Genomic DNA, 26,708 nt, shown 5'->3' on the forward strand with positions numbered 1-26,708 from the left:
CCCAAGCTGTTAAACTTTTATTTTTTATTTTTTTTTATTGGAGGCAAATTACTTTACATTAATATATTGGTTGGTTTTGCCATACATTGACACGAATCCGCCCCGGGTGTACATGTGTTCCCCCTCTTGAACCCCCCTCCCACCTCCCTCGTCCCCCTATCCTCCCTCCAGTTCATCCCCGTGCACCAGTCCCAAGCATCCTGTATAATGCATGGAACCTGGACTGGTGATTCATTTCACATATGATAATATACATGCTACAATGCCATTCTCCCAAATCATCCCACCTTCACCCTCTCCCACAGAGTCCCAAAGACTGTTCTATACACCTATGTCTCTTTTGCTGTCTCGTATACAGGGTTATCGTTATCGTCTTTCTAAATTCCATATATATGCGTTAGTATACCTCTTTCAGGCTCTGGATTGAAATTTGGATCACAAAGAGAAGGCAGTCCTTGTACATAGGATAAAGTTAGAGTACTTTCCTTTATTAACTATGTAGAAATTTTTGTCTTAAACAATAGTGAAAATCTGAGTTAGGAGAAGAAAAATAAGAAGGATGAAAGAAATGAATAATAACTCTTATTTTCATTTATTTTATACTATATCTAATGAGATATAAATTGAGCAAGTTTAAAGTGACTTGATATACCTGTATATTGTAAAGTGATTACTAGATAGTGTGAGCTAAGATCTTTATCTTGTCAAATATTTATTCTCCTTAAAAATTTTAGAAAGCTTTATTTTTTGACTCCTCACAAATTAATTTTTAGCTGGATCGCCAAGATCTCCCATTTCTGCTACCTCTTTGCCCCGGGTAACCACCATTCTTCCCTCTGTTTGCAACAAGTTCAGTCTTTCTGGTGCCACATGTGTGTGAGATCATACAGCATTTGTCTTTCTCTTCTGACTTATTTCACTGAGCATAATGCTCTCAAGGTCCATCCATGTTATTGCAAAGGGCAGTATTTCATTTTTTCTCACTGATGAATAATATTCCTTTGGATATGCACAGAACTTTTTCTTTAGCCATTGACCTCTTTGGTCACTTATGTTTTTTCTGTATCTTGTCTATTGTGAAAAATGAGGCCATTGAACATGGGAGTGCACCTAGAATTTGGATTGCTGGATAATATGGAAGTTCTATCTTTAGTTTTTTTGGTGTCTTCATATTATTCTTCATAGTCGCTTACCAACTTAGATTCCCATCAACAGTGCATAGGTGTTCCTTTTACAACTTCACCAACTGTTGTTATCCTTTCTTGTTTTAATGATATCTGTTCTTTTATTTTCTTCCAGCCTCTTTGAGGAATAATATTTTCTTCTAAAAGTTTTATGAATTCATGTCTTATATACAGTATTGCATAAGTATAAGATGCATAGTGATTTGAGTTACATACATTATGAAATGATGATCACAATATGTGTGTGTGTGTATATCGTTTTTCAGATTCTTAATTTTATCGGGTACAAAAATAGTTGCAAAATATTGACTATAGTTTCCTCTGCTGTACAGTTGGTCCTTGTTCTATTCAGCCTTTATCTTGTACTCTTCTAGAGATAGAAGAGAAGATAGAAGAGATACAGTCTTCTCGGTTTTGACAGAAGTCTCAGGAGTCTTATTTTCTCAGCCCTGAAAGACTCTTGGAGCTTAAGTTCTGCCCCTCAAAGACGTATAGCTTAGCTTTTTAGCCCCTGCTACATGACGCGTCATAATTTGGCAACTGCCTTACTGAAGAGGACTATGTGTTAGAGAACAGACCCCTTACCCTAGTGAGTTTTTGTTTCCTAAGCACAATGGAGTTGTAGGATAGGTTATTCCATATTTTTGAAACTTTGGTCTGGCTTTCTGGCTTCCCAGGGAGTCCACTGGAAAATAGAAATGTCCACTGGAAACATCTGGTCACATAGTTAAGTCTCTTTAAGTTTTCAGCTTGTCACTCTAGCCTTACATGGGTGTTTGGCTTTTCATGTGTTCATGGCAAAGTCCCTCTCTATGGGCCATGCTCAATCCTCAGCTCACACTCAAGCCCATCAAATGCTCTATGAGAAAAAAAAGGCAGTTGCCCTTCAGCTCACCTCTGAATTGTTCAGTGCTTTCTGCTATTCATGTCTACACCAACCTATCACTTTCACAACTTTCTAATGGCTTCAGAAATATGGTTGCTAAAATTAATTTGACCTTTCCAAGTACAATTGTTCCTCAATATCGGCCAGGGGTTGTTTCAGGCACTCCCTCCCACCCACTCCTATACCAGAAAAGTTGGATGTTCAAATCCTTTATGGAGAATGACAGATCAAATGGATCCAATTTGGTTGAGTCTGTGGCTAAGGAGGAGTGACTGTACTTTCATTGGGAACTTTGGTCCGCTGTATCCTAATACATCTTACTCAGAAATGCAATTCAGAAAAGGCTACCTGGAATGAAATGATAAATTTTCAGTATTTATTTGCTGAAAAGGAAAAATGTAAGCATCTAGATGATTATAAAGTATGGAACGTTTGTGCCAAAAGATGATATGATTATCAGTGAAGCTAGCTGTCATGGTTTAAAAGAAAACCCCAAGGGGTTGTTATAAAAAAAAATCATATCTTCTGTATTACAACTCTTATTCATTACAAGCAGAGGTAAAAATAGTACAGAATTCAACAATTCAGCAGTCTATTTTCCCTTAAATAAAGAAAAACCCTTGTTCTGTTATTTCATTAGCAGAATAATACATGAAAATCCATGCAACTTACCATTATTAAATAAGAAATATTTAAGAAGAACATATTTGCACAAAGGTACACTGAGGTTACCAGACAATTATTTCTGTTTTTTACATTGTTTTATAAATTCTCTTCAGTATTTGCTCTTTTATCATATGCTATTAAATACTGAATATTGAAATCTCTGGTAAGTGAAAATATTTTGGCTACTAGCAAATTATACATTTTTGCATGCTATATTATACAAATACAGATATACAAACAAATACTCACAAAAATGTCTTTTTCAGTCAAGATAAGCTTAATTCAAGGCAATATAATACCCAGTAGTAGAATTTTCATCTGAAAATTATCACTATTATTTTTGTCTCAAGACCTTGTCACTGAGTATCTACATGGAATGAAGAGACCAGGAGACTAACAGGACACATGATCTTGAATTGAAATCTTCAAGACAAGGTTCATCTGAGTTGGCCAAAAATTGCTAATATCTAAACACTGATGCTAAAGCTGAAACTGCAATACTTTGGCCACCTCATGCGACGAGTTGACTCGCTGGAAAAGACTCTGATGCTGGGAAAGGTTGGGGGCGGGAGAAGGGGACGACCGAGAATGAGATGGCTGGATGGCATCACCGACTCTGTGGACATGAGTTTGAGTGAACTCCGGGAGTTGGTGATGGACAGGGAGGCCTGGCATGCTGTGATTCATGGGGTCACAGAGAGTCGGACACGACTGAGCGACTGAACTGAACTGAACTGAAACACTTTAAATCTGTTAATGATGGTCAATGGATAGAAAAAAGATCACTTAGAAGATAAACCCAAATTTTATGTGAAAGTAACAAAAATACTTAGTGTGATCATTTAGCATCAAAGTATTCTGCTAATACCTGGTTTATTTAAAACTTTTAAGAAGTAAATGATTTGAAGTCCAGCATCCATACAGACAGTGCAAGTACTTTAAGTTTCACGTTTGATGAATTTTCACAGATTGAATACTTTATATCACCAACACCCAGATTAAGAATCTCAACCTGACCAGAACTCCAGAATGCCCCTTCCCCACATATGTTCCAAGGGGGAACTCCCAGTCCCCAGGGGAACCAGTGTTCTGACTTTCAGTACCAGAGTTTCATTGTGCCTGGGTTGAATTTTATGTAAATGGAATCACACAGTAGGAATTATTTTGTATCTAGTTTGCTCACTCTAAGTCATGTTTGTAAGAATCATTCATGTTTTTGTATGTGTAATTATTGTTCATTCCCATTATTGTGTAGTACATGATATACCATAGTTTATTTTTAGAACATCTTATTTAGCATATATTCTCCCTAGCAAAAGGTTTAGCTCAATGGTTTAGGCTCTGTCTCACGATATGTCTCAGGTACCTAGAACACTGTCTTGCACATGGTTGGTGCTGTATAAGGATATGTTGGATTAAATTAACTAGTTTTTAGTCACTCAGAAGTCTTCCACTGCAGAACTTCCTGAGCCTGCAAGCGCTGCATTAACTCTGTCTCACGTCTAAGATTCTCCTCATTTGTCTCCTTAGTGCCCCTTTGACTTCCTTGTTTCTCAAAGTGTAAATCAGGGGATTAAGCAGGGGAGTCACCAGAGTATAGAACAGTGCAATGCTTTTGTTCACATCCTGTGAATAGCTGGAAGGAGGCTGAAGGTACATGGAGATGAGTGTCCCAAAGAAAATAATGACTACCGTTAGGTGAGAACCACAGGTTCCAAAAGCCTTCTGTCTCCCTCGGGCAGACTTTATCTTCAGGACTGCATGGGTAATGTGATCATAGGATACTAAGATGAGTGACAGGGGGACAACCAAGAAGAACACAGTGACAGCAAAGAGTTCAGCCTCATTGAGGGAGGTGTTTGTGCAGGCCAGTTTCAGCATCACTGGAACTTCACAGAAGAAATGGTCCACTTGGTTTTTACCACAGAGGGGAAGAGTCATGGTCAGTGCTGTCTGGACTACAGAATTGCCGAAGTCTGTAAGCCAAGCAGTTACAACCAGCTGCAAGCAAAGCTGGGGATGCACGATCACCATGTAGTGGAGGGGACGGCACATGGCTACATACTGGTCATAGGCCATGACCGACAGGAGGACACACTCTACTCCCCCAAGTCCCAAGGCAATGAAGAGCTGGGTCACACAGCCGCCATAGGTGATGGTCTTGTGCTTCCCCTTAAAGTTGGCCAGGGTCTGAGGGACAGTGCAAGTAGTTAAACAAAGATTCATAAAAGAGAGGTTGGAGAGGAAGAAGTACATAGGGGTGTGGAGGTGAGGATCCGTCGTTGACAGAAGTATAAAGGTGCCATTGCCCAAACAGTTCAAGAAGTAGATGATCAGGATGACCACAAAGAGAGCCGTTTCCAGCTGGGGCTGGTTGGAGAAGCCCAGGAGAATGAATCCAGAGAAGGCACTGTCGTTAGCTCTTTCCATTGCACTCTGCTTATGGAATTAAGAGAACTCCTTACTTGTAAGCTGCTTGTTTAATCCACGTCTTTTCCCCCTGAGTAAGGAGAGTTTATAAGGAAGCTTGAGGTGTTTTCACAGTTTCTCAAGGTGCTAGAGAGTTACTATGTAAGAGTATCTTCTGTGTTTCAGGCCCTGACCTAAGCATTTTCTATACAATTCGTCACAACTCTGTGAGTTTGGCATTACCATGATTTCTGCTAAATATGTGAAGGAATTGAGGGTTAAAGAGGTGTAGTGATTTTATCAGAGTGATGTACTTAATAAATCACAGAGGCATGCTTCCAACAGACTCTAAAATATGAGTTCTTAACTGCTGGGATACTGTCTTTATAATGTATGAACTTCAAAGATAACTCAAAAGCTTCTCAAAAATTAAATCTAGATTTTCAAAATAAGTTAAAAATATGTACTGCCTTAGTCCTTCCCTGGATGATTGAAATATTTAAACTGGCTTTCTTGCTTCTGCTTTGTGTAGAGAAAAATATTTCTTTCTGAAGATGCGCAGACAATAAAATTTACTATTAACAATTTTATTCAAATGGGAGATACATATTTTAATAAGTGAAGTCATGGAGTCTGTAATCATGTCTATTGATTGGAAAACATTTACTGGAAGTGATTTAGAATTCACTGTATCCATAGTGTATGTTCCAGAGGGACTAAGCCTAAGAAACTCTCACTGTTACCCCTTTCAGTGAAAACTCAGCAAAGCATCATGAGTTTTTGTTTTCCTTCTTTATGTGTTTTAAAATTCCTTAATATGATAGAGCAAATACTCTTTTTCAACTTTTTGTGTGCACTTCCTATAAATTCAGACCTCACATTAATCATCCTCTTAAATCATCTGGTCTTGTTTTAGAAATCAACCTCTGTCTGTCTGTATATATATCTCTCTCATACACAGATACACCACACACAAACTATGAAGCAGGGTTTTAGAAACTGAATTTAGGAGTTAAAGTCTTCTTGCATATTGCCAAAAGAATTAGCCTTCCGAAAAGAATTGCCTCACTTCCCTTCTGGAAAACTTCCAGGGGTTTTCAATTGCCTTCAACTCAAATTCCAAATTCCTCATTATGGCATACGAGAGCCTTCATAATCCTTTTCTTACCTTTCCAGTATTTTCTCTTGCTATGCTCAATTTCCCATCTTTAGAATTTTATAAAAAATTTATTCATTTCAATTATTTTTGGCTGTGCTGGGTCTTCATTGATGTGTGGGGGCTTTCTCCATTTGCGGTGCGCAGGTTTCTCTTTTTGTGGAGCATGGCGTCTGGGGCTGCAGTCTTCATTAATTGCGATGCATGGCTCCATAGTTGTGGTTCCCGGGCTCTAGAGCACAGGCTCAGGAGTTATGGTGCATGAGCTTTGTTGCTCTGAGGCATGTGGGATCTTCCTGGATCACAATCGAACCCGTGTCTTCTTCATTGACCGGGGGATACTTATTCCCTGAGCCACGAGGGAAACCCTCTCATCCTTAGAATTTCCCGACATATTAATATCCGAATGTTCAATGTCTATCTGGTTTTTCTCATTTTGAAATTCTCTGACCACCCCAACTAATACTCCCCTCAAGATATTGTCTATTATATGGCCCTGCTTTTCGTCTTCAGATCACTCATTACTATCAAGAATTTTTCTTGTTTCTTAAAAAATATATCTTATTTCTTTTCTAATCTGCCTCAGTAAAATGACAGATTTACAGATCAGGAAATTTGTCTTTTTAAAACAAAATCATTATATGTGTAGAATAGTGCCTGACATACAGGAAACCATCAACACATGTTGTAATGCGTGCAGTTGAATGCAGTTGAATCAACATGTAATGTATGAATACATTAATATGGTTAAAGACTTAGAAAGTTTTTTCTTATATCAGATAGAAATATGTGTCCTCAGTGTTTATTTCACAGTGGTTTTTATTCCAGGCTATATAGCCCTGAGATTATGTATAAAATGTGTAATAAATATGTAAAATATATGCTATGTAAATACAGTATAGGCAAATATCTCTGAATATAAACATTTATGTATTTATTGTTTTGGTTTCAAGCCCCTTTTGTGCTTGTAAGATACTTTGGCGATCCCACGGACTAAATCATATTTGTTTTTGTGTACGGAAATCCAGTTTTATAAACGTAGACTTATATTTGCCTCTGAAGAGAGACTGATTTTGGGGTAGAATGAGATGCACGCCAGAGGATGCCAGACAACACCATCTCTGGTTCTATTACTGATTCTTCACCCAGCCCCACTGTCTTGTGTCTTAGCCAAAGGGATAGAGAGTCTGGTGGCAGAAGCTAAAGATCCTGGAGGGCCTCTCTTGGGCTATTTTTTCAGTGAGTGAGTAATGAAACTCAATGGAAGAGAAAGGTATTCTACACAGAGATAGGCAAAGTGGAGAGAGGCACAGGTGCTTTAAACTCCAGAGAACACAGAGCTCATGCAAGAACTTCCTGGGAACTGCCAGAAACAATTCATTTTGCCCAGACTGCAGGGATTGTTTTTGTGTTTAGTCGCTAAGTCGTGTCTGACTCTTTTGTGACCCTGTGGACTGTACCCACCAGGCTCCTCTGTCCATGGGATTTCCCAGGCAAGAATACTGGAGTGGGTTCACCATTTCCTTCTCCAGACAATCTTCTGACCCAGGAACTGAACCCGTGTCTCCTGTATTGGCAGGTGGATTCTTTAACATTGAGCCACCTGGGAAGTCCTAGGTGGGGTTGAAATAATAGATAAAACAACAGCCTGTTGTTTATTATCACTCTTGGGCCTATGGGCTGATACAGTTTCAGGAAACATAGGCTAGAGCTGTATCATATCACTAGGCATTGCTCTTGCCACCTAGGGGGACATTCAGAAATGCTTGCTGAAAAAGTCTTCTCTGACATCTGTGGAGACTTTAGCATTTCACCACGGAATATCAAGTGGGCATACCTAGAGGGGAAGGCAGGCTCTGAGCTTTGCAAGAAGCAGAAGGAAGAAAATTATTAAAAGTCCTTCTTGTGAGGTTTCTTCTCTGTACTTTCCGTTAACTCTATGTCTGGCTGGCAAAACAGAAATCTCTGTTTTTATTATTTGCTACCGTTTCTATCTAGAGTCCCCAGAAAGTTCTCAAGTGAACTCTGTTCCCTCTCCCTGGTGAGCAGAACCCTCTATTTTCTTCCCCTTCTGATCTAAGTCTCTCATCACTACTGTTCTTCCAGTGCCTGCTTTGACAAAAAGGATGCTTTGTCGGGCACCAGTGCTCTCGGAGCTGCCAATGTGACTAATGTTGATGCAGCCCTGAGATTTCCGGGTCCCACAATGCCAATGGCTTTCACCACTTTGCACTTAAAATGTAGAAGGCCTCTCTACCTTACACTAGCTACCTCTAGTGTGTAGATCTTTCTCTTCTCCTTAAAGAGAAATGTCCAAGAGAAAGTGGTCCCTGTGATTATCTCCACCTTTCATCAAAGACTCTGCCCTTTCACTCAGGGGTCTTTGAAGGGTGTTGGGGGATGGCCAGGTGAAGTATGGTTTGCTCTTGGGCAGAGGACATATGAAAATTTAGAATTTAAGCTATTACCACTTCATGCTGTGTGGACTGAATAACAAAGGAAACCTGCCTGCAGAGAGAGAAGAAAAAAGTAGATTTGAGAAAAAGAAAGTCACACAATGCTCATCTTCAAGTTTGATTCATTTCTTAACGGCTTTGACCAGGTAAAGGTCATCGTACTTACCAGATGCTCATATCAGGATGCAAATATCTTCTGGGAAGAGCGTTTGGCTTCCAAGTCAGCCTCCAGCGTAATGGGAAAAATAGAGAAGAGAAAATGTTGCTTTTGCCTCCAGATGTAAAAGGATGAGAAATGGAAATATTCTTGTGGAGTGTATGTCTGGCTTTTCAGAACCTGAGTGACCACAGGACTTCCTTACATTGAAATTTACAGCTTCTTTGTAGCCTCTGGGAACCCAGTCTTTCTCAACTCCAGTAATAGTATTTGTCCCCATGTGGGTTTCCCAGTATCAACCCTGGGGATAACGTCCCTGACAGACAATTCTCCAGGATCTTCAGGGAATTATAAGATGTGGAAGTTGTTAATAGGCTTTCGGGAAGGGTATTAGAAAATCCTTCCCCCAACAGGCCCTGAGACAACAAATATCAAAGATTCGGTTCAATTCAGTTCAGTTGCTGAATCATGTCCAACTCTTTGTGACCTCAGGGACTGCAGCATGCCGGGCCTCCCTGTGCATTGCCAATGCCTGAAGTTCACTCAAATACATGCCCGTTGAGTCGGTGATGCCATCCAACCATCTCATCCTCTGTCATCCCCTTCTCCTCCTGCCTTCAATCTTTCCCAGCATCAGGGTCTTTTTAAATGAATCAGTTGTTACATGAGGTGGCCAAAGTATTGGAGTTTCAGCTTTAGCATCAGATCTTCCAGTGAATATTCAGGGCTGATGTCCTTTATTAGACTGGTTGGATCTCCTTGTAGTCCAAGGGAGTCTTATGAGTCTTCTCAACACCACAGCTCAAAAGCATCAATTCTTTGGTGCTCAGCTTTCTTTATAGTCCAACTCTCCTGTTACCACAACTCCAATGACCATGAGTAGAACCAGACCAACAATGATGTCTGTGTTGAGGACGGAGGGCTGAGGAGATACTGTGGAAGAAAGAGAAGGGGCCCAGACTTCAGGTTTGAGTCCTGACCTTGCTGAAGGGGTCCAGAAAGGCTCCAGCTTTATCTGAGAAGAAGCACCACCCCAGCCTCCTCCTGACCCCATCTCAGAGTGAGAGTCTCCTGAAGCCGCTTGTGCTGCACATGGCACCTGTATCTCTGCTCCTCTCCAGAAGGGACCACTAGGGACCCACTTCTGGAAGATTCCATTCACTGAAGGCCCAGGTTTACAAGCTCCATGTCCTGGGTCTGGTCCTCCATGTCATGCTGCCAGGTCACTGAGATCTCCTCAGGGTAGAAGCCCAGGGCCCAGCATCTCAGGGGGACCTCATGGTCAGAGATGGGGTGATGGGTCACATGTGTCTTTGGAGGGTCTGTGGAGGATGAATCAGAAAATTCCCATTTAGTGTTACCTCTATGGGTCCCTGAAGCAGCATCCTGTGACCATCCTGAGAATAAATAGGACAGTGGGTTTGGAAAGAAGCAGCACAAACACCAAACACCAACCTGGTCTTGGAGGCCTGGGCATGTTCCCGAGTCCTTGGAAAGTTCCGGAGTCAGGGTGAGAGCCAAGGTAGGAGGCACCATGTAAGGGAGAGAATACAGAGTAATGGTCCTGACTTGGATGGAGACCGAATGACCCAGAAAAGCTGGAGTCAGGCCTCCAAACATGTCCTTAGGGTGAGAACTGGCCCTGAGAGACAGTCATGGGTCACAAGATGGCACCCAGGGAGAAGGAGCACCGCCGACCATTTATATCAGGGATGGTTTACTGCTCCTTCCTCAAAGAGACTGGATTCCTTAATTGTCCTTCAGAGAAGTGGAGCCCCTGGGGAGTCACTCTCTTGTATGGAATATGAAAACCTGGGCGGATTCCTCCCTCTGCCGACAGGATGCTGGGGCACTGTTTCCCCAGGGTCCCCACTTTCTTCTCCTTGTGGGAATCCAGGTCCAGCCTGAGGGGGGATCAGGGAAGCCCCGTGCCCCTTGTACCTGTGTGCAACAGTGTGTCCTTCCCATTCTCTTGGTGTCTGGGTAGCCAATCTCCGCAGTCCCCCTGCAGGTCATTCCTACTGTGACCTGCAACACCTCCCTGCTCAAGTTTGAGCTTGGAGATCTGAGCTGCTGTGTCCACTGTGGTCCAGGAGTGCAGGTCCTCTTTCAGGGCAAGGTAATATTTGCCATCGTAGGCAATCTGACAGAACCCGAGGCAATAACTTATCAAATATGCAATTATCCCATCACTTCATGGGAAATAGATGGGAAACAGTGGAAACAGTGTCAGACTTTATTTTTTTGGGCTCCAAAATCACTGCATATGCTGACTGCAGCCATGAAATTAAAAGACACTTACTCCTTGGAAGGAAAGTTATGACCAACCTAGATAGTATATTAAAAAGCAGAGACATTACATTGCCAACCAAGGTCCATCTAGTCAAGGCTATGGTTTTTCCCATGGTCACGGATGGATGTGAGAGTTGGACTGTGAAGAAAGCTGATCGCCAAAAATTTGATGCTTTTGAAGTGTGGTGCTGGGGAAGACTCTTGAGAGTCCCTTGGACTGCAAGGAGATCCAGCCAGTCCATTCTAAAGGAGCTCAATCCTGGGTGTTCATTGGAAGGACTGATGCTAAAGCTGACACTCCAATACTTTGGCCACCTCATGCGAAGCGTTGACTCACTGGAAAAGACTCTGATGTTGGGAGGAATCGGGGGCGGGAGGAGAAGGGGATGACAGAGAATGAGATGGCTGGATAGCATCAGCGACTCGGACATGAGTTTGAACTCTGGGAGTTGGTTGGTGAGGGACAAGGAGGCTTGGCGTGCTGTGATTCATGGGGTTGCAAAGATCAGACAGGACTGAGTGACTGAACTGAACTGAACTGATACCTCTTTCAGGAGAAGATGGGGAGATGGGTGTTTCCATATGTTCCCTCCACATTGAGCCCTGGGTGGGCAGGTGCAGGTAGTGAGTTACAGGCTGTTCCTTTTATGCTACTGTCCTGTTGGACCCAGAAATGCAAGCCACTGACCAGGTGATCAAGGAGTGTGCCCTCTGGCAGCAGCCCCAAAATCTGGGTGGCCATACGAGTGCACAAATTCTTTTCACAGAGACACCTGGGGTGTGACAGAGGGAGAGCACGATGATGGTACCTGTTGGCTTCTCAGGTGCTTGGTGAGGATTGCAGTTGACCCCTAGATGTGTGTTAGAGGTCTTAGCTTTTAAGATAAGGGAATAGGCTTCTTTCAGGGACAAGCTGGAGGTTTCAGTCTGTGTCTGTGTGCTGTTCCCTGGAGAGAGAGCCTCAGTGAGTCTGGGTGAGCCTGCTTCTCAGTTCATTGTAGCCTCATGGATTTCATGGACACAAACTGCATTGACTCTCAGACGTATGTTTTGGAGGCCCATGTCTCCAACTCTCACATCCATACAGGACCACTGGAAAAACCATACCCTTGACTAGACGGACCTTTGTTGACAAAGTAATGTCTCTCCTTTTTAATATGCTGTCTAGATTGGTCAAAACTTTAATTCCAAGGAGTAAGTGTATTTTAATTTCATGGCTGCTATCACCATCTGCAGTGATTTTGGAGCCCAACAAAAGAAAGTCAGCCACTGTTTCCACTGTTTCCCCATCTATTTGCCATGAAGTGATGGAACCGGATGCCATGATCTTAGTTTTCTGAATGTTGAGCTTTAAGCCAACATTTCCCCTCTTCTCATTCACTTTCATCAAGAGACTCTTTAGTTCTTCTTCACTTTCTGCCATACGGGTGGTGTCATCTGCATATCTGAGGTTATTGATATTTCTCCCGGCAATCTTGATTCCAGCTTGTGCTTCTTCCAGCCCAGCATTTCCCATGATGTACTCTGCATATAATTTAAATAAGCATGGTGACAATATACAGCCTTGACGTACTCCTTTTCCTATTTGGAACCAGTCTGTTGTTCCATGTCCAGTTCTAACTATTGCTTCCTGACCTGCATACAGGTTTCTCAAGAGGTGGACCTTTGATATATTTACCTTAAAGATTAGGTAGACACTGCCTAATTGGTTAAAAAGATGCTTACTCCTTGGAAGGAAAATTACGACCAGCCTAGACAGCATATTAAAAAGCAGAGACATTACTGTGTCAACAAAGGTACATAGTCTAGTCAAGGCTATGGTTTTTCCAGTAGTCGTGTATGGATTTGAGAGTTGGACTATGAAGGCAGTTGAGCGCAGAAGAATTGATGTTTTTGAACTGTTGTGTTGGAGAAGACTCTTCAGAGTCCCTGGACTGCAAGGAGATCCAACCAGTCCTTCCTAAAGGATATCAGTCCTGGGTATTCATTGGAAGGACTGATATTGACGTTCCAATATTTTGGCCACGTGATGCAAACAGCTGACTCATTTGAAAAGACCCTGATTTTGCGAAAGATTGTGGCAGGAGGAGAAGGGGATGACAGAGGATGACATAGCTGGATGTCATCTTCGACTCAATGGACATGAGTTCGGGTAAGATCCACGAGTTGGTGATGGACAGGGAGACCTGGCTTACTGCGGTTCATGGGGTCCTAAGGAGTCAGACACGACTGAGTGACTGAACTGAACTGAACTGTATTGGTAACTCTGTGATCCCTAAAAGTTGTTTATGAATATTAGATACAAATTAATTTGCATTTAAAATTAAATAACTGAATGACTTCTTATTTACATATGGAGAATATATATATATACTTTTGCAATTGTATAAAAAAGTCTTACGTGTTTAGTAAAATATCTAAGCTATTAAAAGAGGAGAACTAAGACAACTGGGAAGTTTAGGGAATTATCTGAGCTCTGTCATTTATGAGAAGTTATTAAAGAGGCAGATTAAGTTTTCTCTTACATTCTCCTTGATATTCATTTTCCCTGAGGATTGTCATTTCTGGGCAGCTAGGCAACATCAGCTAATTAACGGTAGAGGACAAACATTCCCCAGAGACTTCAGCCAGGTAAACCATTTTCACCAGACCAGTTTTACTGCAGTTTCATACTAATCTCATGCTTTCATAATGAGGTTTCCATCATAGAGCCAAACATTATATTCAGAAGGAATCCTGAGAGTTTGAAATTTCCTTTCTATGTCATCCTACCAGCTAGGCACAATGCCGATCTTCAGTATTGTGTGAAGGTATTTGATGTTATCAAGAGAAAGCATCTTCTTGCTTAAGGAAAACTTAAGGATATTCCAGTGCTGATAGAGTCAACTTATGTACTCACTGCATGCAACCTGTATCCTTAGTCTACCTACTGAGGTGTCAATGCCCAGTACTGTATTAAAGGCAGGAACTGAAAATGAGGTTCAGTTCAGTTCAGTTCAGTCGCTCAGTCGTGTCTGACTGCGACCCCATGAATCACAGCACGCCAGGCCTCCCTGTCCATCACCAACTCCCAGAGTCCACTCAAACTCATGTCCATCGAGTCGTGATGCCATCTAGCCACCTCATTCTCTGTCGTCCCCTTCTCCTCCCGCCCCCAATCCCTCCCAGCATCAGAGTCTTTGCAAGTGAGTCAACTTGTCGCATGAGGTGCTTCATCTGATTTAATAAAATACTATTATGTGAGCAGCCTTCGAGGCACAAAGACTTATAACCAGTGGAGCAGGTAAACGCAACAGTGAACATGGATTTCAGTTCAGTTCAGTTCAGTTCAGTTGCTCAGTCATGTCCGACTCTCCGCGACCCCATGAATCACAGCACGCCAGGCCTCCCTGTCCATCACCAACTCCCGGAGTTCACTCAAACTCATGTCCACAGAGTCGGTGATGCCATCCAGCCATCTCATTCTCGGTCGTCCCCTTCTACTCCCGCCCCCAACCTTTCCCAGCGTGAGAGTCTTTTCCAGTGAGTCAACTCGTCGCATGAGGTGGCCAAAGTATTGGAGTTTCAGCTTTAGCATCAGTCCTTCCAATGAACACCCAGGATTGATCTCCTTTAGAACATGGATTTAAAATACCCATATTTAGAGTGTACTTCAACTTGTTCAGTATACGACTTTTGATAACATAGCTTCTATGAATTTAATATTAAATTATCCGTTCCGTTCCGTTCCGTTCCGTCGCTCAGTCGTGTCCGACTCTTTGCGACCCCGTGGACTGTAGCCTACCAGGCTTCTCCGTCCATGGGATTCTCCAGGCAAGAATACTGGAGTGGGTTACCGTTTCCTTCTCTAGTGAACCTCAATTAACATCATACTGTGAGATTATCTGTAGGATGCAAATATTAAGCAGTATTACTAGTATAATTTTTAGGATCACTCTACTGTCATTGCCTTCAGTATATGTGGACAAATGGCATTTTTGTGGACAGGCATGTGTTAGGATACAGTGGATACATGGAATACCCTGCTTCTCTTGCTTCATCTATAAGTCATTTCCCTCTCTCAGAGAAAATAAGACAATAATATCATTTAGTGCACAGTCTCGAAAGGTCCTTATTTTCAGTATCACATAAAATGCACATTCCTGTTAAAGATTACTCTAAACACTCCACTTTGCTTTTGGTGAGTAAAACTGGTGGCACATAGCTCTGAAGAAGTTATACCATCTTTAATTGCCTTGTCAAAATAGACACACATACCCAAGTACTGGTGACTTTGCTCTTGTGTCTTTGGAAGTCTTCCAGACCTTTGACAGGGAACCACATTTAACATCTTGCAACAACCCACAAGGTAATGTAATCTATAGGGGAAAAAAGAGTCATTATGCTATACACTCAAAACTAATGCAATACCTATTGCAAAATGACTACATCTCAATTGAAAATAATAATAATAATTGCCACCATGCATTTTACATAGTGCAGTGCTTTTGAAGCACATCCATAATTTTTGACACTTGTTCAAAAGGAGGAAGGGTCTAATTCTTCTCCCAGTGATTATGGGCTGGTAGCAGCAACTCCGGAGAAGGCAATGGCAAGCCACTCCAGTACTATTGCCTAGAAAATCCTATGGATGGAGGAGCCTGGTGGGCTGCAGTCTGTGGGGTCGCTAAGGGTTGGACACGACTGAGCGACTTCACTTTCCCTTTTCCCTTTCACACATTGGAGAAGGAAATGGCAACCCACTCCAGTGTTCTTGCCTGGAGAATTCCAGGGATGGGGGAGCCTGGTGGGCTTCCATCTATGGGGTAACACAGAATCGGACACGACTGAAGTGACTTAGCAGCAGCAGCAGCAGCAACTCACTTATAGTGAATAGAAGCCAGTGGAAGTGATGAGGTGTGACTCTCAGGGTCAGACTAGTAGAAGTGATACAGCTGTACCTGTCTGCTTGTCTCAGAACATGTGCCTTAGGTGTCCTGATCCCTCAGTGACCTTGCAGGGGTCCTTCAGGAAGGCCAGGTGGGGAGGTCCCTTGGGGACAGGGGAGATACCTGGGGAGTCCCAGCTGCCCCAGCCCCTGATGTTTGTCTCCCAATCCCTGGAACCAGACATGGGAATGGGGAAGCCGTCAAAGTGACCCCAGTTCTAGCCACCAACTGACTGCAACCTTGTGAGAGACCACAAGTGACAATAGCCCAGCTCAGTTGCTTTCAAATTCCTGACCAACAACATTGACAAGAGCTAGTTTACAACTATGGCTGTTTTATCACTAAAATTTGAACTGATTTGTCATGCATTGATACATAAAAATACACACGTTATCAGCTAAGAACACAATGATTGTAAGCTCGGTTTCAGAAATGAGAAAAATTAAAGTTTAGAGAACTTAAGAAATTCAAGTAAGTTGCCACTCAGAAGACAGAGAGCAGGGTCACAAATGCGTGTCCACCTGATTCCAGAGTCCATGCTCCATTCACCACACCGGGGCTGCTCATTTGATCCTCTTGTATCTCTGAACCATTTTAGGCCACTCACATAAGGTGAATAAAACTGAGAGGACTGGAACTCGATCTCTGTGGTACTTTAGGAACTGAAAGTTAGCTTGTTTTCAGTTGCAAGTGTTCTTTAAAGCTTACATTGAGTAAGGTACATGTCAGTTGGTAAAAGAAACAGAAATTCCTATAGAAAATCACCAACTTTAAGAACTTAACTGTTCCTTATGGAAGCCAACATTTTGTTCCTAGACATTTCATCCTATTGTAGTGCATTCATTATGTCTCAGATGGATATATGACGCGACGCTAGAGACGCCGGCCCCGGAGCAACGAACCACGCAAAGAGGTGCGGCCGTGAGGAGCTACCCCACGCCTGAGGTCAGGGCCGGCGGCTGAGAGGAGCTACCCCAAGTCCAACAGGCGGTGGCTGCAGCGGGCGCAGGAGGGCGGAGAGGAGCTACTCCGCGTTTAAGGTCAGGAGGGGCGGCCTTGAGGAGATACCCCTCGTCCAAGGTAAGGTACAGCGGCTGCACTTTGCTGGAGCGGCTGTGAAGAGATTTTCCACGACCAAGGTAAGAGAAACCCAAATAAGACGGTAGGTATTGCTAGGGGGCATCAGAGGGCAGACACACTGAAATCATAATCACAGGAAACTAGTCGATCTGATCACATGGACCACAGCCGAATGTGGTCCACTGGAGAAGGGAATGGCAAACCACTTCAGTGTACTTGCCTTGAGAACCCCATGAACAGTAGCAAAGGGCAAAATGATAGGATACTGAAGGAGGAATTCCCCAGGTCGGTAGTTGCCCAGTATGCTACTGGAGCTCAGTGGAGAAATAACTCTAGAAGGAATAAAGGGATGGACCAAAAGCAAAACCAATACCCAGCTGTGGATGTGACCAGTGATAGAAGCAAGGTCCGGTGCTGTAAAGAGCAATATTGCATAGGAACCTGGAATGTTAGGTCCATGAATCAAGGCAAATTGGAAGTGGTCAAACGGGAGATGGCAAGAGTGAACGTCGACATTCTAGGAATCAGTGAATTAAAATGGACTGGAATGGGTGAATTTAACTCGGATGACCATTATATCTACTACTGTGGGCAGGAATCCCTTAGAAGAAATGGAGTAGCCATCATGGTCAACAAAAGAGTCCGAAATGCAGGACTTGGATGCAATCTTAAAAATGACAGAATGATTTCTGTTCGTTTCCAAAGCAAACCTTTCAATATTACAGTAATCCAAGCCTATGCCCCAACCAGTAATGCTGAAGAAGCCGAAGTTAATCGGTTCTATGAAGACCTACAAGACCTTTTAGAACTAACACCCCAAAAAGATGTCCTTTTCATTCTAGGGGACTGGAATGCAAAAGTAGGAAGTCAAGAAACATCTGGAGTAACTGGCAAATTTGGCCTTGGAGCACGAAATGAAGCAGGGCAAAGGCTAATAGAGTTTTGTCAAGAGAATGCACTGGTCATAGCAAACACCCTCTTCCAACAACACAAGAGAAGACTCTACACATGGACATCACCAGATGGTCAACACCAAAATCAGATTGATTATATTCTTTGCAGCCAAAGATGGAGAAGCTGTATACAGTTAGCGAAAACAAGACCAGGAGCTGACTGTGGCTCAGATCATGAGCTCCTTATTGCCAAATTCAGACTTAAATTGAAGAAAGTAGGGAAAACCACTAGACCATTCAGATATGACCTCAATCAAATCCCTTATGATTATACAGTGGAAGTGAGAAATAGATTTAAGGGACGAGATCTGATTGATAGAGTGCCTGATGAACTCTGGACGGAGGTTCGTGACATTGTACAGGAGACAGGGACCAAGACCATCCCCATGGAAAAGAAATGCAGAAGAGCGAAATGGCTGTCTGAGGAGGCCTTACAAATAACTGTGAAAAGAAGAGAGGCGAAAAGTAAAGGAGAAAAGGAAAGATATAAGCATCTGAATGCCGAGTTCCAAATAATAGCAAGGAGAGATAAGAAAGACTTCCTCAGTGATCAATGCAAAGAAATAGAGGAAAACAACAGAATAGGAAAAACAAGAGACCTCTTCAAGAAAATTAGAGATTCCAAGGGAACATTTCATGCAAAGATGGGCTCGATAAAGGACAGAAATGGTATGGACCTAACAGAAGCAGAAGATATTAAGAAGAGGTGGCAGGAATACACAGAAGAACGGTACAAAAATGATCTTCACGACCAAGATAATCACGATAACGTGATCACTGACCTAGAGCCAGACATCTTGGAATGTGAAGTCAAGTGGGCCTTAGAAAGCATCACTACGAACAAAGCTAGTGGAGGTGATGGAATTCCAGTTGAGCTATTTCAAGTCTTGAAAGATGATGCTGTGAAAGTGCTGCACTCAATATGCCAGCAGATTTGGAAAACTCAGTGCTGGCCACAGGACTGGAAGAGGTCAGTCTTCATTCCAATCCCAAAGAAAGGCAATGCCAAAGAATGCTCAAACTACCGCACAATTGCACTCATCTCACACGCTAGTAAAATCATGCTCAAAATTCTCCAAGCCAGGCTTCAGCAGTATGTAAACCATGAACTCCCAGATGTTCAATCAGGTTTTAGAAAAGTCAGAGGCACCAGAGATCAAATTGCCAACATCCGCTGGATCATGGAGAAAGCAAGAGAGTTCCAGAAAAACATCTATTTCGGCTTCATTGACTATGCCAAAGCCTTTGACTGTGTCGATCACAATCAACTGTGGAACATTCTGAAAGAGATGGGAATCCCAGACCACCTGACCTGCTTCTTGAGAAACCTGTATGCAAGTCAGGAATCAACAGTTAGAACTGGACATGGAACAACAGACTGGTTCCAAATAGGAAAAGGTGTACGTCAAGGTTGTATATTGTCACCTTGCTTATTTAACTTCTATGCAGAGTACATCATGAGGAACGCTGGGCTGGAAGAAGCACAAGCTGGAATCAAGATTGCTGGGAGAAATATCAATAACCTCAGATATGCAGATGACACCACCCTTATGTCAGAAAGTGAAGAGGATCTCAAAAGCCTCTTGATGAAAGTGAAAGAGGAGAGTGAAAAGGTTGGCTTGAAGCTCAACATTCAGAAAACAAAGATCATGGCATCTGGTCCCATCACTTCATGGGAAATAGATGGAAAAACCGTGGAAACAGTGTCAGAGTTTATTTTTTTGGGCTCCAAAATCACTGCAGATGCTGATTGCAGCCATGAAATTAAAAGACGCTTACTCCTTGGAAGGAAAGTTATGACCAACCTTGATAGTATATTAAAAAGCAGAGACATTACTTTGCCAACCAAGGTCCGTCTAGTCAAGGCAATGGTTTTTCCCGTGGTCATGTATGGATGTGAGAGTTGGACTGTGAAGAAAGCTGATTGCCGAAGAATCGATGCTTTTGAACTGTGGTGTTGGAAAAGACTCTTGAGAGTCCCTTATACTGCAAGGAGATCCAACCAGTCCATTCTAAAGGAGATCAATCCTGGATGTTCATTGGAGGGACTGATGCTAAAGCTGAAACTGCAATACTTTGGCCACCTCATGCAACGAGTTGACTCACTGGAAAAGACTCTGATGCTGGGAGGGATTAGGGGCGGGAGGAGAAGGGGGCGACAGAGAATGAGATGGCTGGATGGCATCCCCGACTCTGTGGACATGAGTTTGAGTGTACTCCGGGAGTTGGTGATGGACAGGGAGGCCTGGCGTGCTGTGATTCATGGGGTCGCGGAGAGTCGGACATGACTGAGCGACTGAACTGAACTGAACTGATGGATATATGGAGCAATTTAAATTCAGGGTATTTTTCTGTCATTAAACAGGCCCTTCAGTAATAGAGTAGTAGCACGTATGTGAATGTGAGCATATTAGATTGTACACTTTCATTTTTCCTCAGCTCCTATTTCTCTGAAATTACAGAATGTTTCTTAAAATGTATGGTTAATATCTGTAGTTTAAAAATGTTCATTTTCTCAAGGAAGTGAATGTATGTAATCTTACAAATGCTAGTTTGATAATTACAACAATGAAGGTTCATTTTGTGGTTTTATGTCAATGCATTTTTGAATTTATTGTTAATGAAAAATGATCATTCTTCAATTGAGGAGAAATACTAATTTGAGAGGAGAAACGTGGGTCAGAAAAGGTGATCTGAATGTTTAATTTATTGGTGAATTAGGCAAGTGACAAGGTGGTGTGGAATGTACACTGGTGACTGTCCTTCCATCCTTGCACACACTTATGAATGGACTCTACATTTTGTATGAGTGGACTCTCCTTTTTTGAATGCTTTCAGTGTCCAGCTCAGATATTTTTTACTGGCTGCTGGACTGACCACACATATTTGTCATGAGTATTGACTGACAACTTCACAGCCCTTTCCTTCTTTAGAAAATTGCCATCAGTTGAATGGAGCCACATTGCCAGAAGTTCCGAATATGGTTGAGGCAGCTTGTAGTCAATGACAGACTGGTGGGATTTATAAAAGTCTCCTTTTTGTCAAGGTGGAACTACATCTGACACAATGCATGCTCCACAGCTTGTTATTCTGTATAGTAGTAACTAATCACATCTAAATAAATAGGTATTTAAGTTTACCTGAATTAAAATTAAATTTAAAATTCAGTTTTTTATCTGCCCCACTTGAAAGGCTCAGGTAGCAGCAGATAGATAGCAGTGATTGTGTAAGTGAAGACAATATTTTTATCAGCAGATAGCTCTATTTGGAGAGTCCTTTTCCAGCTTTCTATGGGATCACGTTCATGCTGTTCCATTTGAGATCACATCCTTGCTTAACACATTTGTCTGCTCTGTTTTGCTTCCCTGATTCTCTTTGTCTTGAGGATATTCACTCAATAAACAGCATGCAAAGGAATTCCCATTTCAGCCTCTTTTTCCCAACCTGGCCAAACTCTATCCATAGTGATTAGAAGTGTTATTTCTGAGACTGTGACAGATCCATTGCTTCCTCATTTATGTGTTCTTCATTGCCATTAGAATGTCGATAGTGAATAATCCTATCTCCTATAGGAATTCCAGGCATTTTAGTTGTTGGTAATATATGAACCTGAAATCAGCAGAAAGAAGAGGTAAGTGCTGGTCACTGGAGGTTGAAATTCTGTTGTGAAGTGACTACTTTTGTTGCTTAGTCACTAAGTCAAGTCCACTCTTTACAACCTCATGGACTGTAGCCCGCCAGGATTCTCTGTACTGAAGTGGATTCCATTTTCTTCTTCAAGTATCTTCCCGATCCAGGGACTGAACCTACCTTTCCTGCATCTCCTGCATTGGCAGGTGGTTTCTTTACCACTGAGCCAACAGGGAAGCCCGTGAACGGATTCTGCACAGTGAATAAATTTTTGGAGTTCTTGTTAAATTGGTATAGTAATTTTAGGTATCTCAGGGACAAAAGTTAAGTACTATAATCGAAGGTGGTATTTTCAGGCTCTGAGCAATTTATTTTTTACTACTATACAGAAAGACCAGCATATAGCATTCACAAATATAATGCATTAAGAGTAGAGATAACTTTAGCCAGAATATATCTATGAGGAAGTATCTTAGTGATACATTGAATGTAATATAATCCTTTGTATAAGTACATTCTAGCTCATAAATTTCTATATCTGAATGCATTTTAGAGATCATTTTGCATCATTCTCTTACATGTGAGGTATGTGAAAATCAAGTTATGTAGAATTATGAGATACATATTTAAAATAAACTTTCTCCCTCTGTCTACATTTTCTTACTCTTTCTAATCACTCTCCCTTGATTTTCTCTCATTCCCACTTTCTCTAAGATGTACATAAATAATCATCATACTTTCATCCTATTAATCTCAAACAGGCATTTTATATCTATGATTGACACAAATCAAGGTTCATTACTTGATTTTATTAATATTATTTTCTTATATTAATTTCAATATAAAATTTTTGTGAATAGTAAAGAACTAATTGATTTAAGATATATCAGTTTCAATGGATACATCATTTATTCAAATATTTGCATATAAAATCACACGACCATGTCTTTGAACATGACAGATTTTCCTCTTCATCTCTGCGCTTTTTTGGAAGATACCTTTAATAAATTGTTAAATGCTTGATTTGACAGGAGCTACGTGCTAACAAAGGATGGAACAGAGAAGTGAAAGCTCTTTCACTGGATTTATTATATGGGCTTCTCTGACAGGCTTCAACTTGAGCCAGTCCTCTTTGTGGTCCTTCTGATCTTCTACATCTTCACTTTGCTGGGAAACACAACCATCACTGCGTTGTCCTACTTGGACCCACGTCTTCACACCCCGATGTACTTTTTCCTCTCTAACCTGAGCTTTCTGGACATGTGCTACACCACCAGCATTGTTCCACAGCTCCTATTTAATCTCAGCAGAGCAGACAAATCCATCTCCTCTGGTGGCTGTGTAGTTCAAATGTACATCTCTCTGGCATTGGGATGTACAGAATGTATTCTCCTAGGAGTTATGGCAGTTGACCTCTATGCAGCTATTTGCAGGCCTCTTCACTACACAGTAATCATGCACCCCCGTCTGTGTGCCCTGATGGCTTCCACTTCATGGATCATTTGTTTTGCCAACTCGTTATTGCAGACAGTGCTTATCTTCCTTTTACCTTGTTGTGGGAGAAATAAATTAGACCACTTCCTTTGTGAGATCCCTCCTTTTCTCAAACTTGCCTGTGTTGACACCACTATGAATGTGTATATGACCTTTTTGGCAGTGTCATCACTCTTCTCACACCTGTTTCATTAATCATGTTCTCCTATGGTCGGATTGTCAGGGCGGTCTTAAGAATCAAGTACACTGCAGGGTAAAGAAAAGCATTTGGCACGTGTGGATCCCACCTCACGGTGGTCTCCCTGTTCTTTGGCACAGCCATCTCTGTGTATTTTCGGCCCAGCAGCAGGGACTCCAGGATCAGGACAAGTTCATGTCTCTCTTCTATACTGTCATTATCCTCATGACCAACCCCCTCATATATACACTGAGGAACAAGGACGTGAAGGGAGCATTGAAGAAGGTGCTTTGGAAGGACTCTGACTCCAGATGATTGGCGAGGAGGACAGTTTAATGGAACGTCTTTGAACGCCAGAACTATTCAGATATATATGTGTGTCCCATGAGTCATCTAAAATTTCCTTTGGCAACTCTGATTGGAATTTGTTTACTTCATTCCCTTTGAAAAGTGAGTGTTCAAATTCTAAGTTCAAGTATTCGTTTCAATTGCCAGAAATGTGTATTCAGTGTTCCGACAGCATCTGTTCTGTAGTTATTTTTTAAACAGTTCCAGGGTTTTTCTTGTTTGCACTCCCTTTTAGGTACATTATTCCACATCTATTTGCAAAATGACATATGAATATATTACATGAAATCACAGCCAAAGTAAGAACAAGAAACCACTGAAACGCTGTATGGAATATTAACATTTTATCATTTCCTAAGAATTGCTAATGCTACAACTCATCAATTCAGATGCTAAAGGGTAGATATCAGTTAGCTTCTTCTGTATAACAAATCACTTCAAAACTTAGTTGCTTAAAACACCAGCCATTAATTTATCTCACAATTATGTGCATCAACATTTGGGCTAAGCTAAGTGGACAGTTCATCTGGTCTCGGCTGGACTCACTCAAATGCCTGCAGTAGGCTTCTGGGTCTACCTAGGGCTTCCTGATCTAGAAGCCACAGTTGGCATGGTTTTCATCTTCTTGATGTGGTGTCTTATCTTCCAGTACGATGGCCTGGAATGTTCATATGGGGGAGGCCGATTTCCAAGTCCTTGTGACCGATTTATTTATTTTTCTTGATTTTTGGATAACTTTATCTTTTTTTAATTTTTATTTTTATCGGAGGCTAATTATTTTACAATACTGATGTACACCCGGGGTGGACTCATGTCAATGTATGGCAAAACCAACCAATATAAAAACCAAAAAAACCGATTTATTGTTTAAGATATGGCTACTCTCCTGCTTGCCTGTCCTGTCTTTGTGCATTGTTTACCGCTACAAATAGTAACTGTTAGGGTCTGTTCTTTGTTCCACATGGGGGGTCTAGGAGGTCACAGTGTATTTCCATAGTCTCTTTCCTCAGTCAACAATAAGTAGGGGCTTTCCTGTTGATCTAGTGGTAGAATCCTGCTGCCAATGCAGTGAACACAAGTTACATTCCTGGTCCAGGAAGTTCCTACATGATGCCGAGCAACTCAGGCCATGCGCCACAGCTACCAATGCAACTCTCTAGATCCATGAGCCACAGATACTGAAGCCGGCATGCCCTAGAGCCCGTGGTCCCCAACAAGAGAAGCCACAGCAATGAGAAGCCCTTGCACCGCAGCTAGGGAAAGGCTGCATGGAGCAATGAAGAGTCACAACAAAGACTGAACACAGCAGAAACAAAAGAAAAAATCCAACCAATGGGAGGTCTTTCCTGTTGGCCCAGTGGTTAAAGTCCTCGCTTTCACCGCAGAGGTTGAGGGTTCTAGCCCTGGTCAGGAAACTAAGATCCACATACCATGCAACATGGCCAAACATTAAAAGACAAAGAGAACAAATCAGTAAATGGGGACACAGAGGGGTCTGTCACCAGCAATGGCCCTACATGAAACTGCTCAGATTCAGAGTGAAGATTTGACTAATGGGACATGGAAGCTGATGAGCAGATTATTTTTCCTTTCTTCTCCTGGGCTGGGGATCTGTTGGATGTCTCCTAGGACATGCTTCAGGGGGACAAATGTGATTGAGCACCCAGTTACTCCATACTAACATCAGATTTGATAGTGTATCCTTGACAAGTCTGCTTTTCTTCCTCTTCTGTTCCCTTTCTTTCACTCCTGATTCTGTATCTCTTTCTCCATTAAGGGCTTGTGCATAAACCTTTGTTTCAAATTCTCTTTCCTGGGAAAGCCTAGGCCATGACCAAGAGTCTGGGGGCCTAAAAAATATTCTGGATCATAAATACAAATTTTGGAGTTTTTGACTGTCAAAGACATTTGCAACTGTTACCAATGCTTTGAAGTTGGGCCTAAAAATGGTCCTTCTGCTGGGTGTTGATCGTGCCAATAGAACAAGACAAAGTTCAGCTCAGAAGCAAAGGAAGGAACTTCCCTGGTGGCCCAGTGGCTAAGACTCTGCACTTGCAGTGCAAGGGACCTGGGTTTGATCCTTGCTTGGGCAACTAGGTCCTGCTTGCCACAACTAAGATCTACCACAGTCAAAGAAATACATAAAACTAAATATTTAAAAAAACTAGAAGCAAATGGAAGTTTTATCCTTTAGTTGTAAAATGGAGAAATGGGAGCTCAGCATAAAGAGTATGCCCTCTGCTGGACAACCCATCTGCAGGTTGTGTGATTGCGGTCTCTCATCACTGGGAAGTGGGTGGCAGGGTTCTCCCTGGGCAGGCGCAGTTGCCCTGCCTGTGGCTCCACACTCCAGTGCCAGGTGCAGCGTCTCTGCACACGGACTGCTGCCGCCATCTGGAACTGTGTTGTTCTCAGCGCTTCTGCACACAGTCCCCTGAGCTGAAGTTTGGGGCACAATGCCTCGGTACCAGGCACCCTATGAGAAAGTGAAACAAGACTAAGCACCAAGGAAAAGAGAGAAAAAAAAAGGTCAGAGTGCATTACCCAGATTCTATTTTTGTATCCTGGCAACTGCTAATGGTCATTACTCCCGGGAACCAAAAGAATGGACATTCTCGAATCACCAGTTCAGGGTCGATGCATATTACAGGATGCTTGGGGCTGGTATGCAGGGATGACCCAGAGGGAGGATAAGGGGAGGAGGGAGGTGGGAGGGGGGTTCGGGAAGGGGAACTCATGTACACCTGGGGCAGATTCATGTCAATGTATGACAAAATTAACCAATATAATATTGTAAAATAATTAGCCTCCGATTAAAAAAAAAAAAGAATGAAGGACATTACATGAGGAGAGATTTTATAGAAAGAAGAGGTTTGAAGATCAAGGTTTGA

The 26,708-nt window shown here is 42.2% G+C and overlaps 1 protein-coding gene and 2 pseudogenes across 1 annotated transcript; 1 reads left to right on the top strand and 2 right to left on the bottom strand.

The window, feature by feature from the left end:
- Positions 1 to 4,221: 4,221 nt before the first annotated feature.
- On the bottom strand, positions 4,222 to 5,166 carry LOC129550930 (olfactory receptor 2B8-like). Its single transcript, XM_088831476.1, has one exon. The coding sequence runs from the start codon at positions 5,164 to 5,166 to the stop codon at positions 4,222 to 4,224; it is 945 nt and encodes a 314-aa protein (XP_088687602.1).
- A 4,574-nt stretch (positions 5,167 to 9,740) lies between these two features.
- LOC148774178 (BOLA class I histocompatibility antigen, alpha chain BL3-6-like) lies at positions 9,741 to 14,043 on the bottom strand (annotated as a pseudogene).
- Positions 14,044 to 22,848: 8,805 nt separating this feature from the next.
- Positions 22,849 to 23,784, top strand: LOC148774179 (olfactory receptor 2B8-like; annotated as a pseudogene).
- Positions 23,785 to 26,708: the final 2,924 nt, after the last annotated feature.

Source organism: Moschus berezovskii, chromosome 23 (genome assembly GCF_049115385.1).
Source record: "Moschus berezovskii isolate FMDL1 chromosome 23, NW_MosBer_1.0, whole genome shotgun sequence".
Classification (NCBI taxonomy): domain Eukaryota; kingdom Metazoa; phylum Chordata; class Mammalia; order Artiodactyla; family Moschidae; genus Moschus; species Moschus berezovskii.

Coding starts and splice junctions, on each gene's coding strand:
- LOC129550930 (XM_088831476.1), bottom strand. CDS start 5,166: ATGGAAAGAGCTAACGACAGTGCCTTCTCTGGATTCATTCTCCTGGGC.